This window comes from Bombus huntii, chromosome 8 (genome assembly GCF_024542735.1).
Source record: "Bombus huntii isolate Logan2020A chromosome 8, iyBomHunt1.1, whole genome shotgun sequence".
In the NCBI taxonomy this organism is placed as follows: domain Eukaryota; kingdom Metazoa; phylum Arthropoda; class Insecta; order Hymenoptera; family Apidae; genus Bombus; species Bombus huntii.
The window spans coordinates 7800137-7815984 of NC_066245.1; the positions used below are offsets into that span (position 1 = coordinate 7800137).

Sequence of the window (15848 nt, forward strand, 5' to 3'; positions counted from 1 at the left end):
AATGTTAATCGACGGTTACTTATGACAGTATACAATTGAGAAACTAATGGAATATTAGTTGCGAGGGATTGGAAAAAGAGCAAAGAACATCGAAATAAAGAAGTATGTCTTTCTTTATTCTCAGGTAATCTTGTCGTAGATCGTTATTTACAACATATTGACATGTTTGATTATATCGCGATTTCAGTCGTCAATAATTTTTAAAGAGCTTCCACGTGGCGCAGAAACCTTTATAATTTGATATAAACTTTGAAACATCTTCAACTTACGTAATATTCTTGTAATATCTCAAACATTACGTTAATGAATTAAATCATCATGCACAAGATGTGGTCACTCGACGTATGAAAAGAAGGCAATCGTAACGTTTATGATAATGTAGATTTGTGCAGTCGGTTCTTTTGTCGATGATCAACAACTTTGTAAATTATCTATCTAAGGAGAGGAAACTGTTGATTATACGGTGTGTCCAGCCATCCTTACAAAGTTGGAAAAATAAGTTGGAAAAATATTTCACCAGTCTCCCAGCTTGTTTCGCTCGTTTGCACGCTCTACTGGAAATGCGAATTTTTTCGATCTCGTACGCGTGCAACTCGCGCAATTCTTAATTAATGTGCTCTAATCCGCGCGTCGAAGAATTCGCTTAAAACTTGGAATAACGATAGATGTCGAATGTAGAAGATATACACGCGTTCAATGTAGTTTATCTATCGACAAACTAGCGAGAGTATAGTGTTTGAAGAATTGAAATCGTACGCTATCGAATGTTGTTTGCGATATCTTAACGCGATATCTTTTCTTTGCGTGTAGAAATTACAGACTAAGATTATCGAAGACGTTTCAGGAAGGAAGATCTTCCTTGGTAAATCGATCGATCGATTGGTCATTCAGCTATATGTAAAACGACATAAATTTGAAAAATTTGTTTATTTCTTCTTTGCCTCTTCCTCCACTGCCTCGTTCTGTTTGCGGAAGCAATCACCGACAGGGAAAAAGTCCCAACACCTTTGCTGATACATGTTCCACACGTACGTTTCTTGACCGGTGTATTCCGTGTCTGGTTTGTTGATTAAGTGCATAAGGAAGAACCTAGAAAAATTTAAACCACGATGGTTAGTTGCTTGATAATTGATTTCTCGAAATATACGAACGTATGTGAACGTAACGTACATATAATTAGCAAGATTATGCTCCTGTTGAACATGTGTATCGAAACCATGCGGTACCGTATCGAAATATTCTTTTCCTAAGCCACAAATGAAACAGTTGCTCTCCATGTTCGTTTTTACGTTTTCGAGCTGGTCTCGAAGCTCACCGAATGCATCGATGATCAAACCTATCGTGCCAAAAAACAGCAGTTAACGTCCTAGTGCCAACAAATAGAATACTATTAAAGACATTAAAATTTTCTTCGACTTACCTTGAATAATGGCCAATAGAATGACAATGACGAAGAAGAAGAAAGTGATATCAAACATGATACGGTAGACTTCATAATCATCGCCATCGGGTTCGCCAATTTCATCACCGATACCACCACCAGCCCTGACGCCTTTGTACAGATGAAATACGAAGCACTGAAACGTAAATATAAATATAGATAGTTGAACAATTTGTTCCAACAAGTTGCATAAGCACCGAGAGAACATTTTCTGTTATACCGTTAACATATCATGACATTTCTTGTCGACTTCGTCGTCCTCTTCTTGAATATAGAATTTTCTGAAGAAGTTGAAGGCTATGACAGTGTATATATAGACGACGATAGTTAATAACATCACTGTTAATACAAGTTGTTTGCCATTGTGCGTGACGGACTGCAAGATCGTTCTCAGAGTTTTGAAACCAACCGCGACATCCAGCAAATGCGCAGCGAAGAAGAAGTTGTTATAATTGCCAAGGATCGAAAATGTGAAATACCATAAACTATACAAAAATGCCTATAAACAAATATAGTAATTTAACGTATCTGAACGAACTGAATTTTATTAATATTAATTATTTACTTACGTTATCCGTGATGGTGACTCCAGCTTTCCATACTTGATATCTCCAATCGATATTTACGATACTGAAGAACCAAAGATCGTAAGTAAATAGAAACTCGTATAAAAGCTATAAAAGCTGTGTGATTATACTTACAAGTGTATCAAACCAGAACCCTCTTCCTCTTGTTGGCTGAACGAAGTCTTTTCCATGCCAAGCAAGTTGCTTATGTAATCGAAGTCGTAAGTCTCGCTGTATTTCTGTCGAACTTTTTTCTTCACGAACTTGTCCCAATAATTCACGGGGAACGTTTTCGCCGATATCACCATCTTGTCCCAATGCGCCTTGATGTCATCTTCTTCCGGCGTCTCGGCAATGTACAGACCATCGAACTCTACGCGTCGCGCAATTTCCTTTTCCCGTTTGAAGATAGCCAGCGGTACCTACAGCATACATTTACATATTAACACAAACGTATTCATATAATACAAGAGAGTTGAATAATACGCAATAATAATTAACGTGCGTACTTTCAAGTGATAGTAGGCAACCAGCATAGCAAGAGAGACGATGGCATGAAGAATAGCCATGAGTCTTATAACGTGTGCCATGTAATAGAAATCTTCCGACACCTCCACGTATTCTAACGCGTACGCATCTTCCTCTTCTTCCGACTCGTCTTCCCCGCTCCCGCTGCCTATTTCTATGCCACTGCCACTTCCAGAACCAGATGCACCCTCGCCAGACATCTCTGCCAATATGTCACTAATCATTTGTCCGCTTCCTTCCTCATCCCCTTCGCCGGCCAATGATGTAACCTACGAGTCGATGATTCAAGATGCAATAATGTAAAATAAAACATTATTTATTTCATGAAAATTTTAAGCGGAGAGACGACTTTGCTTATCTGGTAAAGTTTTGAAGCGAAGAATTACGCTTACCTTGTAGAACAGCAACATGAAATTGATACAGAAAGCGAGAACTAGAGCCACGTATTTTAGATTGTAGAAGTTTCTAGCCAAGAAGGAGACGATACGATGGGTGTATTCGGAGAAGTCGATAGTAGATGTTGAAGGCTCTGTTATCGTTTCCTGTTTCGCTTCCGCTTCGACAGCAGCCATGGCTGCTTGTTGAGCGGCCGCTGCTTCTGCTGCGGCTGCTGCTTGGGCTCTAGCTTGTTCACCTCTGTTCAGAAATATTTAAATATATTTCGTATCATGTATAGGCTAATAAAAATGTTGAATTGCTTTTCGAATTGTACTTATATGGAATCACGTGCTAATTTTATTATTAATTCGAAATTGCTACTACAAGTATCGGTAACAATACCCTTTACTTCGATAAAATTGTTCACCAATACAGTTTTCTAAACTAATAGGATTATATACTGACTTTTTTTAACGTTTGCGTTCTATGAAACAAATAGTGATTCCAGATTTTTTAACAACAGTATACAAATAGAAAACTTAATTATACCCTAATAAATCAGCCAATGAAACAGGCGATTCCATGTCTCCACCACCTTCAGCTCTTGCACCTTCTTCGCCAGTAGCTTCTTCCGGTGTGCTTTCGCCCGTTTCTTCGATGCTCGATTGAGGAGTCGATGTTGCCGATTCGTGGGGCGCGATCTTTATCTGCCCGCCTTCTTCTTTCGTTATATCCATTCCGAACGCTTGTACCTGTATACAACATCGAGAGAATTTAATCAATCTGTGTAAACTTCCTTTTATAGCTAATACGCATAATTTTTGTATATTTTTCCAAACCTGTAGATTAGATTCATCCGGTGTTGGCGGCAAAGCAGGCAAATGTCTTATCGGCTTTTCTTCCTCTTCCTTCACCTCGACTACAGGTTCTTCCACATGTGGTCCTTTCATTAACGCCAACAATAGCTTCATAAAGTATCCAATTATACAGCCAACGCCAAAACCAGAATAATAGAACGCATAGAATATCATCTTGAAGAAACCAATGAAGAGTTCCAGGAACGTCATCTGTTGCATTTCTGCGATCTTGTTCTTGATGTTACTAGGGGAGAATATGGAAAAAAAGAAGTAAATGCTGTCCTTGAATGTTTGAATGCCTCTTCTGATGGGATCTTTGTTTCTTTCTTCGTCATCCTCCGTCATATAGGTGTACGATGATTCTCTCGCCTTCCCGATTCCTCCACTTTCTTCTACCGCCATCAGCGCACTCGCGTGTTGCATTTCAAAGATAGCATCCTCGCAGAAGTTGATGAAGGTCTCCAATTTTTCCTTTTCTCCAGCTTCAACTACGGTATTATAGAAGTATGTTCTCTTTGACTCTTTAATTTGTGGCTTCTCCCATTGCTCGATGTTCGACTCCTTAATCTCGAAGTATACACGCTCGATCTTCTTATTTCCACCGAGAATTTCGATTCTTCCAAGATACGGTTCGAAGTAGTTCAATACGGAGCCTGCCGTTTCCAGAAATCTTGCCAGTCTCGGTTCATTTGGCATATGTTCTGATAAATTTGTTAACAGAACAGCAAGATTGAAACCGATTTCTTTAGCCGGTTCGTGGAAACGATCCATGAAAGCCACGTAATCGATTTTACCGTCGTGGTTCGTCTCGCAACAGGCCAACAAAAATTCGATCTCCTCGCTATAGAAATTTCTCTATGATATTTTTTGTCATTAACTTCGATATATAAACATAAAGAATAATACATACTCGGTGTAACTTTTCTGTTGTTCCATTTTCTCTTTAAAATCTTTCGGATATACCCAGCCATCGCTGTTGAGATCCACTTCCAAGAAGCTTGGCGACGATACGAGGTCTTTGAGCTTCAAGAACATGTCGAAGTATTTCAGAATCAACTCGACGTTGCTTGCGGATTCTACCAGCGTGTCCACCATCTGCTTTCCAATAGTTCCATTTACGACGTTACCTACGATACCAAAACTCGTGAAACATCCATTGAAATAGATTACATAGAAATATAGATGATCGTTGATGATATCTATAGTAATTATTAATCTAACTTTATATATAGTAAATAGCTATATTAGTAAATAGCTTAATTTCGTACAGAGTTCTTTATCGATTCGGAAGAAATACCTTCCAGCATAGAGAGCATCATAGTGATCATATCCTTTTGTAAGTTCAGCAATTCCTTCAGAAGGTCCACTTGACTCGAGTGTTTGGATAACTTGTCCTGCATATGAGAGAAGAGGAAAAGGAATCCACCAACAGCGTCCCACAATCGAGAGTGGGCAAGTGCCTGTTGATTCTGAGCGCAAGGTCCTTGAATCACTTCAGTAAGGGTATTGAATACTTGACTGGCAACGCCGATAGCTTTGAAGAAATTAGCCTTGCCAGCAGGATCGATGAGTTCCTTGCTGGAATAATGCCAGTAAAAGTCCATGATGGATTCCTGAAGGCGTAGTAGATAATCGACGGTGCAGATGACCACGTTCACCGTCGTCGTGTTGCCAGCTTGCGTCCTCAGATAATTCTGCCAATCTATTGATATTGAAAATTATATCGATTATATTTCTTCAGTCTCGTCATTGTATATCTATACACGCAGTGAATGTGAACTTCTTTCGGCCGAAGCATAATTTTATTATATCGTTAAGCTAATCACCGAGGAAGATGAATTAATTCGTTACACGTGTGGCGGCACTCGGCAGCAATGTATATCGCCGAAGCGAAGTGCCTAACGAGCCATCAATATCCCAACGGTCCTTCCGCCGAATGTTAGAGAAGAAGGTTTTTTATTTATTTATTTATTTATTTAAATTTTACAATTTGTCCAGTAGGACATTTGGTAAAGTATTATAGTGGTATACTAATATATCATGTGGGTGGCTACCCCCAGCGGGGTACCATCATCGTGTTTGTTAGGTTATGTCTTTTGTGAGATCTGTTGGGTGTGAGAAGAAGGTGTGCGTGGCAACGGTCGCGAACGCCTAACAAACTCGTGGATAGTAGGGATATTGAGGGGCGACAAAAAGAAAAGAATCGAATCCGATCGACGGTTGAGTCTGAACCAGGAAGCGAAAAAGTAGAATTATAACAGGGCAGCGAGATTGATTAGCGAAACCGAGAGCGATATGCGACGCGATCAAAAGAAGACACTAGTTAATAAATGTATAGTTGACCTAAACACTGAGTGATTATTTAAGGGGGTATTCTAGTCTAGAAATTTGAAAAAGTCGAAAATTTTTTTCATATTTCCAAAGTTTAGACATTCAAGAATATGTCTTTAAACGGATTTTTCAATATTTCAATTATTTTATGAGTTGTAGCCATTTTTGTGACGCGGCATCTGCTCCGGTTCGACCGGGACAAATGTGCAATAGACGGTAGACGCTGCCCGATTATCTACGTATGAAAACTCTCATAAAATCTTTACTGTATTTTATCCCTTTTTTAAGATATTCTTAATTCAAGGCCATAGAAACGTATTTTGTCGGAATCTTTTCGTCTTAGTATTTATTTCAAGTTAGTTTTGAGCCAGCCTTCAAGCAACGTGTACGTGCAACTCTGACAACGTTTTATAAATATTTAAAGTAAAAATTGTTTTATATATTGAGATTTTAAAGTAAAATGGATAAAAAACATTCAAAATTCAGCTCTAAACGGGCATGCAGACCGAAGAAGAGAAGATTTTCTGGTAATCAATTTACCGTAGAAGAAGAAACCAGTTTCACTAATGCATCTGCAGCAAAATTGAAAAGTTCGAAAATCCTCCTCTAAATGACGACGTTTTAAAAGTAATAAAACCAATTTATGAAAGCTTATCAACTGATACTTTATTGGAACGATGTTTGAGTTCTGAAACCCAAAATAGTAACTGTTTGGAATTTTATAAGTCATGAGAATCACGATTGGCCCAGAAGCTAATGCGTTCGCAGTCAGGCGAGGCAAAGTTCGCATCGAGCGCTCTGAATTTCGAGCTTCAGAAGCATCAAAGGAAGCCAGGACTGCTCGTCTCCATGAAAGAACTTCGGAGAATAAGCATTTTGAAGTAGAGGAAGGTTGCTTGTGTGGGGCAGGAATCGCCGATTAAAAATATGTAAGTATGCTGTACCATTCTATGAGTAAAAATGCCGGAAACTTGTCTCAAAACTTTAAACGCGTTTTTCTCGAAAATACTTTTTTCGAGTTGGCGTGTACGATATCTCAAGTTCTAATGAACCGATTTATTTGAAATTTGATTTGGTATGAATGTTCTTTATACATTCCTCTATCGCCTGAACCACGCTCAGAACAAAATTTTTAATTTTACTATTTTTTAAACATTCGGAATTGTTAAAAAAACATGCGAAACAAGAAACTTTCCTTCAAACGGCCGCCATTTTATGAAAAAATGTTGTTTTGACTTTTCCAAGGTTCGTGCTATAGCAGCATCTATACTAATTAAGAATCCGTTCGGATTTTTTGTTTTAGATGACCAAAAGGGTTGATATTATGCACGCCAGGACACCCTTTTTTCTTAGCACCACCCACTTTGCCAGCTCATAACTTTGTGACTTTTAAGTCTTTTTTTTCGGTGAATTTTTTACGTGATCTTAAAATATCAATAAACAAATGCTTAAAAAAGGGATAGCAAAAATATTTTTTGTTTCGTTTGTACAGAACTTCAAAAATCGCCCGAGATTCATGCCTCTAGACTAGAATACCCCCTTAACGTATTACACCCAATATCACCTCAGGCGGATTCCTAGTTTTTTGAACATAGCAATTTCTTTATCTATAGATTTTTTATTTTTTAATAATGAGTAAGTTTCTGAAAAGGAAAGACTGTTCGAGGAGGAAAAATATCCGTCGTGTTCAGGACATCAAACTTTGCTTGTATACAACAAGTGTAAATAAAGTGCCAAATTACACTAACACTCGATATATTTGTGGCGACACTCGACACCAACTACCCCGGACGACGATAGCGCAGTGGTTAGCGCCTTTGGTTACGAACATTCGGGACCCGAGTTTCAAATCCCGGCGCCCGTAGTCCGATTTTTCTTCCATGGCACATAAATGAGAAGAAAGCAGCAGTAGCTTACAGCGACGGTCTACATCAGCAGCAGCAGCAGCACTATAGCGACGATTACTATTGCACTTCAAATTGGTGATTCCGACGTGATCTACAGCGAAAAGAGGTGTGAACGGCGATAGCGCTACCGAGACTTCGATCACCGCGAATCCTAAGACTGTGGAAACTGGTGGACCGACCTACGATGGACACGGAACGGGTCTTCCACCTTCGAACCTCGACTCCTCATCTCCGACCGACGCAAGCAGGTGAAGACGGGATTTGAGACGATGATCAAGCCAGGAGTGATGCAGTCAACGAAAAGTCCATGGGCATCACCTCTGCACGTCATACTAAAGAAGAACGGAGGCCTACGACTGAACGCTAAACGCCCCCGCACCGTGCCGACAGGTATCCACCACCACATCGAAGACTTCGCGCAACATCTGCACGGGTTTGACAACAAATCCGAGGATGCCGAACTCTCGCAACCATACACGGAATCAACGAGCGAAGTTATGACCATATGTACAACAAAGAAAAGAATCCGTTTGGTTTCGAACAAAAAGAGATTCATTCTTCGAAGCAAACACAATCGAGATACGTGATTGCTAATCGTTGATTGTTAATCGTTGATCGTTAATAGTTTAATAAACCTTTTTTGTTGAACATCAAGAATATTTCCTGTGGGCATTTTCACCCTAACTTTCCACCTCATATTAAACCTCCTCCACCTTGAGCGTTAATTCATTCAAGGTTCGCGATATCGACCGATCGGTTGGACCTGACCGGCCGCTCTTTAGTTGATAACTCGCAACAATCTAGTTTGGGGGCGTTCAATTCTTATCTTGTCTACCAATTTTTCCTATCAATTAGCAATTCATCCGCACATTCAGTCTTCTAAGGTGTTCTTTTTGAAATATATAGCTATATTTAAGCGTTAAAAACCTGCGTCAAATTCTATTTAACTATCCTTATCATTTTAATCGAGATGGGAAATTCGGGTGATCCGTAGCGTCGACACTAATCGAGACGAGAATTTACGACTCTTCCGCGAACACAGTCGAACACTTACCAAGATTGTGGCCTTCGCAAGTCAATTGAATGAATCGAAATAGGGCGCACGTAAATTCAGCATCGTGCATATTCTTCTCTCCAGCAGCTCCTTCAGAGCCGACTCCAAGACCTTCTGCTTTCGTGTTCCTCTCGAACGCATCCAAATCCAATACGCTACAGGAATTCATGAGACCGGCAATCGAAGTGAAGAAGCCTACATCCTTCTTTTCCTTCAGGTGGTTCAGCATTCCTCGTTGAATTTCTATGTTACCACCTCGCAGGATAGAGATTCCCAATTCCAAAGTCTTCATTACCATTTCACTAGGGACACCTTTGCACGCAGAGATATGAAGCAGAACCATCTCTGCTACGCCACGATTGGCGAGACGCGTTTGGTGGAAAAGAAGTTTCTGCTTCTCCATTTCTTGTTCCTAGATAATGATCGAGATTGAATTGAGAATGAATTTTAAAGTTAAAACTGTTTTAAAGTTTTTGATGGTTTGTTTCTTTATTTAGCTGTTTATATTTTCTTCGTTCTTACCATAAGTTTGTGCATCGGTCGCTTTAGGGAGAGCATTAAAGAAAGCATCATAGAATTCGTTAATGAAGTGACAATGTTTATGATAATGGATGACAGGAGAATCATTGTCGAAAAGGAACGTAATAGACATATGTGGGAACAAAATTGATTTTGTACAGAGTGATCAGGGAATAATCTACTGTTGATGCAAGCGTATTTACAAACTTGTGTATGTGTATATTTCAATAGGAATAATTATTTAAATTAGGTTAACTAGATCCTACAATGAAATTTTGAGCAATTGATTGACATTACATTTAGCAATGGTAATATCGGACTTTTTAACGAACGAGCGTACGTATAGAAGCAATTGAATTTCCGCAAACGATTACTTGTCCTTACCATAAGTGGCTTATAGCCCCGCTTCTACAAGGTCAGTACGCGAGAAAAAGATACGAAATTGTTAATAATTTTCAAACACATTGGACAATCTCCCATGTTTGTATTTTTCATAAAAGAATGTTCAGTAGTTCAAAGAGTTTCGTTAGTAGAAATTTTTGTTTTTTTAATGTTTCAACGAATATTAGAGGAAATACTTACATGGATCGAGGCGCCACCTTCTTCTTCGCCTCCTCCTCCACCCTCGTCTTCGCCTTCCTCTTCCTCTTCGCCACAAGATTTTGATATAATTTGCGCGTAACTCATGTACAAGGGATCTTCTTGAAGCGCGCCAGATCGCTCGGTCATAGCGCCACGACAGAATGTTGTTACCAATTGCGTAAGCGGGTCTGGTTTTCCTTCGTCCTCGTCTTTGTCCATTTTTTTCAGTTCCGCGTCCTCGAAAGATTGCTTTCAAGAAAAGAAATAGAAACAAAATATGAATAACGATAACTCTTAAACGGGGTAACTTTCAAACTTTTGCCAATGCACATAAAACTGTCTCACTTCTCAATCGTATCATATTCTTGGAGATTTGACATTACATATGATGTATATGCATATATTTTTTAATTTGAATTGCATGTGATTAACCACCGATACTTTAGACAGATTCATTCACAAAATGTTCACTCCTCAGTTCAGTATTATTCTTCGTCCACGTGAATTCTCATTTTCACAGTGAATAAAACGATAATTATGGAAGAAAATATTTCTTCACGAAACATGTTCTTACCGTAAGGTCTTCAATCATCACTTCTTGGCCAACATTCTCATCCTGCAACCAGAGCTCGTAGTATGTCCGCGCGAAGATATTTATAGCCCGATGCCTGGAATAATATGTGAAATAATTATCATTTATCAAAACTCGAGGAGCCATTAAACTTTCATTTTACCTTCGTAATTTGTAAAGTGGCTCACTACGCAGACATGCAATCGCTGCCCTTTTTCTTGCTGCGCACAGCACACGCTTCCATCCATCCCGAGATGGTGGAGGTTTCGTTGCCTTTTAGCAGCATGCACACACAACTACAGTTGTTAGATCACTAACAAACAATTACAGGGGTCATTGTTGATGGTTAATATTATTTTTTGCTACTCTTACGATTAGACAAGCTTTCGTGGAAAACAACAAAAAATAACTGAAATTTTGGTTACTGGTTTACTTGGCGATAGCGCACTAAAGGTATAATATTTGAAACTCAAGTCGAAACAAACGTCACGCAACAAAAGTATGGGGATTAAATAATATATTGATTATCCTATTTTATTGTACTTGATTGCTTTTTATTATTGTCAGCGAAATAAACACAAGTGTCACGGTACACAGGTAACGCGAATCAAACCAAAAGAGGATACCTGGGCAGGGAATGTAGGGAAGTTTGACGGAAACAAGCGATCACTGCTCGTTTACGTTGTATCGACACCACGGATCGATATTGACCCTTGCTCTGCTGTTGCGGATGATCTATCTACTCAAGAACACAAAATTACTAAATAAATCGAACACATCTTTCGAACGAAGAAGCTTCGCGTATCTGAGAAACAACTATCGTAGAATATTCAGCAGACAATGGTTACGTAATACTTGAAAATGATTCTTCACTAACCATATGTAAACCGTAAAGAACTTTGGCCATGTCTGTGATCCTTGCAACCACGTCTTCTAGCTGTTGTGCTTTCACTGGTTCCATGGAATCCTTCTTCTGACCTAGTTTGGAGTACAGATAATGTTGCCAGGACATTTCGTCAGCTGGGTCGATTTTATCTGGCAAAGTGAGTTGCGTCTTCGCGAATTCCGAGATCTCGTATTCCGGCATCTTTTTTAGGAATCTGTCCTTGCAGTGTTGCACTAATTCTTGTTCGCGACCAGCAAATAAGTTCAGACCAACTGGAAGCAACCTCTTCAAACAGGCTACCATTAGGGAAGCCTGCACTTCTTTGTCTTTGTCTCTTTTCTTGTCACGATGCTTCTTCTTTTTCTGTTGGGTAATGGATTATAGAGTTAACTTTTTTTATTAATTTTGTTATTTTTTGTGCAATTTTTATGTCGTATTAACTACTATTATTATCAGTTATGTGCATTATTAATCCTTTGTAGGCAATCGTTCACGTGTTTAAAGCTAATTTCTATCTTTTCTGAAAAATTTGACTTATTTGGCTAGAACAGTATAAAGATTAGGCATGGCAAAATATGCTTACCCATAAAGAATTAGTTATAATTTCCATGGACCATAGTTTTTATTAATTACAATTACCATTACCATTTACTATATCGCTATAATAGTGATTTATGATCGTTTAAAGTCACTATACCAACCTTGCCTCCTCCGGAAGGTGCTGTTCCATCCGAAATAGTGGTAGGTCTTCTGGTCGCTGTCGGCATAATGAGCACCATATTATCGATCTCATTAGCCGATATGAAGTTTTGTTCTTCTCTCAAGAAGTACTGAGACTTGGACCAAATATTAAATATCGCTGCTACGTGATTATAAAGATCCTCTGCTTCTGGAATGTTATTCCTCAGCCAATGATTCCTTTGCAAATCAACGTACTTAATCAAAAGAGGATAGAACGAGTAAATATCGCGAACCAGAAGTTGCCAGTCTTCTTGAATCTGTGCTTCGATTTGTGACGTGTCATCCGTGGACGATTTAATGAAACCACGAAGAGATTCTTCTTTATGGAACATAGTGTCTGTACGTTTTCTGACACGTTCGGCAAGTGGTAAGAATGGATCCTTCAACAACTCTTCTGATGAATTTATAATGATCTGCTGAGTGTAAGCAGCGATACGAGTCATCCAAGGAGCATTTTCGTTACCGATGTTCTTTTTAATCAACTTTAATACGTTCTTCAGCAGTTGATTCATGTGATCGCTGGTAACCATGCTGACGTACGTTCCTTCTGTCGGGTTTACATTGTCTGGGCCTTGAGACCACCAGAAAGGCAGATAGGAGCAAAGCAGAGGAAGAATAATGTCAACTACGTGGGGAAGATCGTTGTAGGTTTTCTCAGACTCGACGAATTGATCGACTTCCGTCAAGATCGTCTCTAGGGTGGGCATACTCGATTCCATCTTCATCATGATATCTTGTGCTTCCAAGGAATGGTCGGCTATACGATTCAAAAGGGAATACTGATTGTGCTTGTTTAAATGTGGCTCCAGGAAGGCCACAGGGAAACAACTAGAAAAGGCACCTAGACAGGAACCTAAGCTGGGCTTGTGACGCTCGATTTCTGTCTTCAAATATTTTCTGTCGTGTGTTAGAGAGGCATCTACACCGAGAGTGTATAAAGACGCCAGCATTTTGTAGGATGCCACCTGAATTTCGTCCACTGTGAACATAATATGTGAACATAATAATATTCGTTAAATAGTTAATAATATATCTCGCTATGTTCTATCGATATCACTAGACTATGGATGTTTGTGCGAAATTATATCTTTATAAATATGATTTAAAAAACGACAGTCAGATAGAAAATTATTTTATCCGCTAAATGTTACAACGAACATTATATTTTGAATATTTTTGCATATTATATGCATTCTGTGCATGGCTGAACTTTCAAGTTTCCCATAAATGCACAAACCTCCGCAGTCTGGATATCATAAACATTCACTCGATTCACCATCGCGTATCATTCGTAATTTCACACATATATCAAAAAGCTTAGAAGAATTTTATTTGAATTCTACTTACGTAGCAAATCGCTACCATACTCGCAGGCAGCCAAATGATCGAACATGGCTGTGAGCACTGGCAAAACCACGCTATTGATATACGACAAGGATGTAGAAGTCTTCAAATGTGTTCCTCTCAGATGACTGTATTTGCCCTCTTGAAGATTAAGAATCGTGTGTCCTAAATCATCTGCAGTGTTGTTGAAGAACGTTAACATAGACGTTCTGATAAACTCAGGACAATTCTTCACTAAACTCTTCGCGTCTATGCCTTTGACTAGTACTTGAAGACAGCGGACGGTGATCCTAACATCCGGCCCGAAAGCAGCCAATCTAGATCTCAATAAACTGGCCAATTTGCAAAATAGAGCTGCTACCATCTCCTTCTCTTTCAAGGACGCAGCTCCGACATTGTTGGTAGCCGTTGCCACAGCGATGAAATAGTTTTTGTGTGTGCTAAAATATTTTTCCATCAGTGGCAGGACAACTTTGCTGAAGAATTTGATGTCTCTTGTGGACGTTTTAAAGCTATTTCTACGACTGAACGTGTCGGACGGTTTCAGCAATTTCATGTTGATAGTCGCTTTGTCCAAGTAGGCTATCAACTTTTCAAGTAACGAGTAGGCGAATCGTAATTCCACCGAGGCTCCAGCCGTCGCAACTTCTGATTCCCCGCCTCTATTTGGTTTATGAAGCTTGTAACCCTGATATTGCAGGTACTTGAGGAATTCTTGGGAACGTTCGCGATCCTTTCGTTTCTCCTTGTCGGTCAAAAGATCATACGGAACTAGTTGAGGATGAATACCACCTCCTGTGAAGGACATAAATTAATATTTATATATTGACGTTAAATAAATGAGTTATTAATAGCAATATCTTGAGACAAATATTTGTGGTTTATTAATAAATTATTTAATAATTTATTTCGATTCTTCATCGATACGAACCACAAGTAATGAGTTCTTCCTTCTTCTTCTTCGCCCAAATATCGTGCGCATTATCCGCGAGACGCTCTGCCATGTTTTGCATTTCTCTGCTCAGAGTCAAATTAGTCATGTCAACTGGATGAGGATTATAATTAAATGGACTCGCTGAATCAGCCTGAAATATTATTTTTTATTCGTAATATATAATTCAGTTCGTGTATCGATAAAGATATATGTAAATAGAATTTTCGCTCACTTGACTTTTCGATGATCTTCTCATGGAACTACGATTGGTAGATGGTACATCCACCTCTGCATGTTCAACGCTCCATCCTATGGCCAATAAAGCTTTTAAGCTCTCTCTGACTGGCTCTTTGTATCGTTCTCTTTCGTAATCGTTCAACGTGTTGTACGGCTTCAGCCTGGGATGAGTTTTGTTCACTTCAGACCACTGTTCGCCGTAGGTCCAACCGTTTTCTAATTTCCGACTGGCCCAAGCGTCGTGGTAATGCTCGGAGAACTTTTGCACTATCTGATTGAGGTCGTTATTGAGGACCACACTGTCGAATGTTAAAACAATATCAGTACTATATAATTTAGAATTTTCATTCGCCGGTTTTATCGACATAAGGTTTTCTTAAATGACTGTACGCTAATTATTCATTCACATTTTTATAAAGAAAAATATAATACCTAGAGGTATTGATTGGCTGAGGATTATAAGGTCCATCAGGCGACTGTGCAGATGCAGATTTACTTCCGTACCACTCGTCATCGTAATTTTTGGACAACGAATAATCAGGCGGTAACGCGCAACCAATAGCTGTGAGACAAGGTAGAGCTTTTCCAAACAGTTCTGGGTCGTAGTCCATCTTGGATAACGAATCGAAAATGTTGCTGAAAAGAACCATAGTGAGGCGTTTCTCTTCATCGCTCGATGCACCGTATGCGCCTTGTCCACCGGTCGATCCGTAATATTTCGCGCAACGATCGTAGTGAAGGGTCAGCAACTGTTATAAAATTATGAATACCTTCAATAGCACAAAATATATTAAATAATTCAAAGTACAATAAAACTCCATTTATCGCGAATACGTCGAGAAACAAACAATTTATGTAACGGTTGTTCATCAATTCTCTTCGCTACCAATTATTTTTGATTTACATAATAATAGCTCACATTGAAATTGGGAGATTTAATTGACAAAAGTTCGATTAATCAGGCGCTAACTA

At 39.1% G+C, this 15848-nt stretch overlaps 1 protein-coding gene and 1 long non-coding RNA gene across 9 annotated transcripts in view; one reads left to right on the forward strand and one right to left on the reverse strand.

Moving 5' to 3' along the window:
• Positions 1-95: 95 nt before the first annotated feature.
• LOC126869015 (ryanodine receptor) overlaps positions 96-15848 on the reverse strand; it is a 42924-nt gene continuing 27171 nt past the window's right edge. For 4 of the 8 annotated variants that reach the window (XM_050625081.1, XM_050625083.1, XM_050625082.1 and 1 more), the window contains 24 exons: positions 15309-15625; positions 14872-15175; positions 14637-14790; positions 13709-14500; positions 12322-13340; positions 11612-11983; positions 11361-11473; positions 10738-10831; positions 10164-10412; positions 9966-9989; positions 9585-9605; positions 9063-9474; positions 5068-5472; positions 4681-4897; positions 3753-4611; positions 3463-3665; positions 2928-3171; positions 2517-2804; positions 2143-2429; positions 2011-2071; positions 1662-1940; positions 1421-1577; positions 1171-1336; positions 96-1089 (listed from right to left, as the gene is read on the reverse strand). In XM_050625081.1, coding sequence (XP_050481038.1) covers positions 927-1089; positions 1171-1336; positions 1421-1577; positions 1662-1940; positions 2011-2071; positions 2143-2429; positions 2517-2804; positions 2928-3171; positions 3463-3665; positions 3753-4611; positions 4681-4897; positions 5068-5472; positions 9063-9474; positions 9585-9605; positions 9966-9989; positions 10164-10412; positions 10738-10831; positions 11361-11473; positions 11612-11983; positions 12322-13340; positions 13709-14500; positions 14637-14790; positions 14872-15175; positions 15309-15625 — 7200 coding nt within the window. In that variant the 3' untranslated portion in view covers positions 96-926. The remainder of the gene's footprint in view (positions 1090-1170; positions 1337-1420; positions 1578-1661; positions 1941-2010; positions 2072-2142; positions 2430-2516; positions 2805-2927; positions 3172-3462; positions 3666-3752; positions 4612-4680; positions 4898-5067; positions 5473-9062; positions 9475-9584; positions 9606-9965; positions 9990-10163; positions 10413-10737; positions 10832-11360; positions 11474-11611; positions 11984-12321; positions 13341-13708; positions 14501-14636; positions 14791-14871; positions 15176-15308; positions 15626-15848) is intronic. The other 4 variants (XM_050625085.1, XM_050625087.1, XM_050625086.1 and 1 more) reach the window with 1 other exon arrangement.
• On the forward strand, positions 5479-8656 carry LOC126869046 (uncharacterized). The gene is made up of 3 exons (XR_007690810.1): positions 5479-5721; positions 5896-6992; positions 7036-8656. It is a non-coding gene; the product is annotated as an uncharacterized LOC126869046 (long non-coding RNA).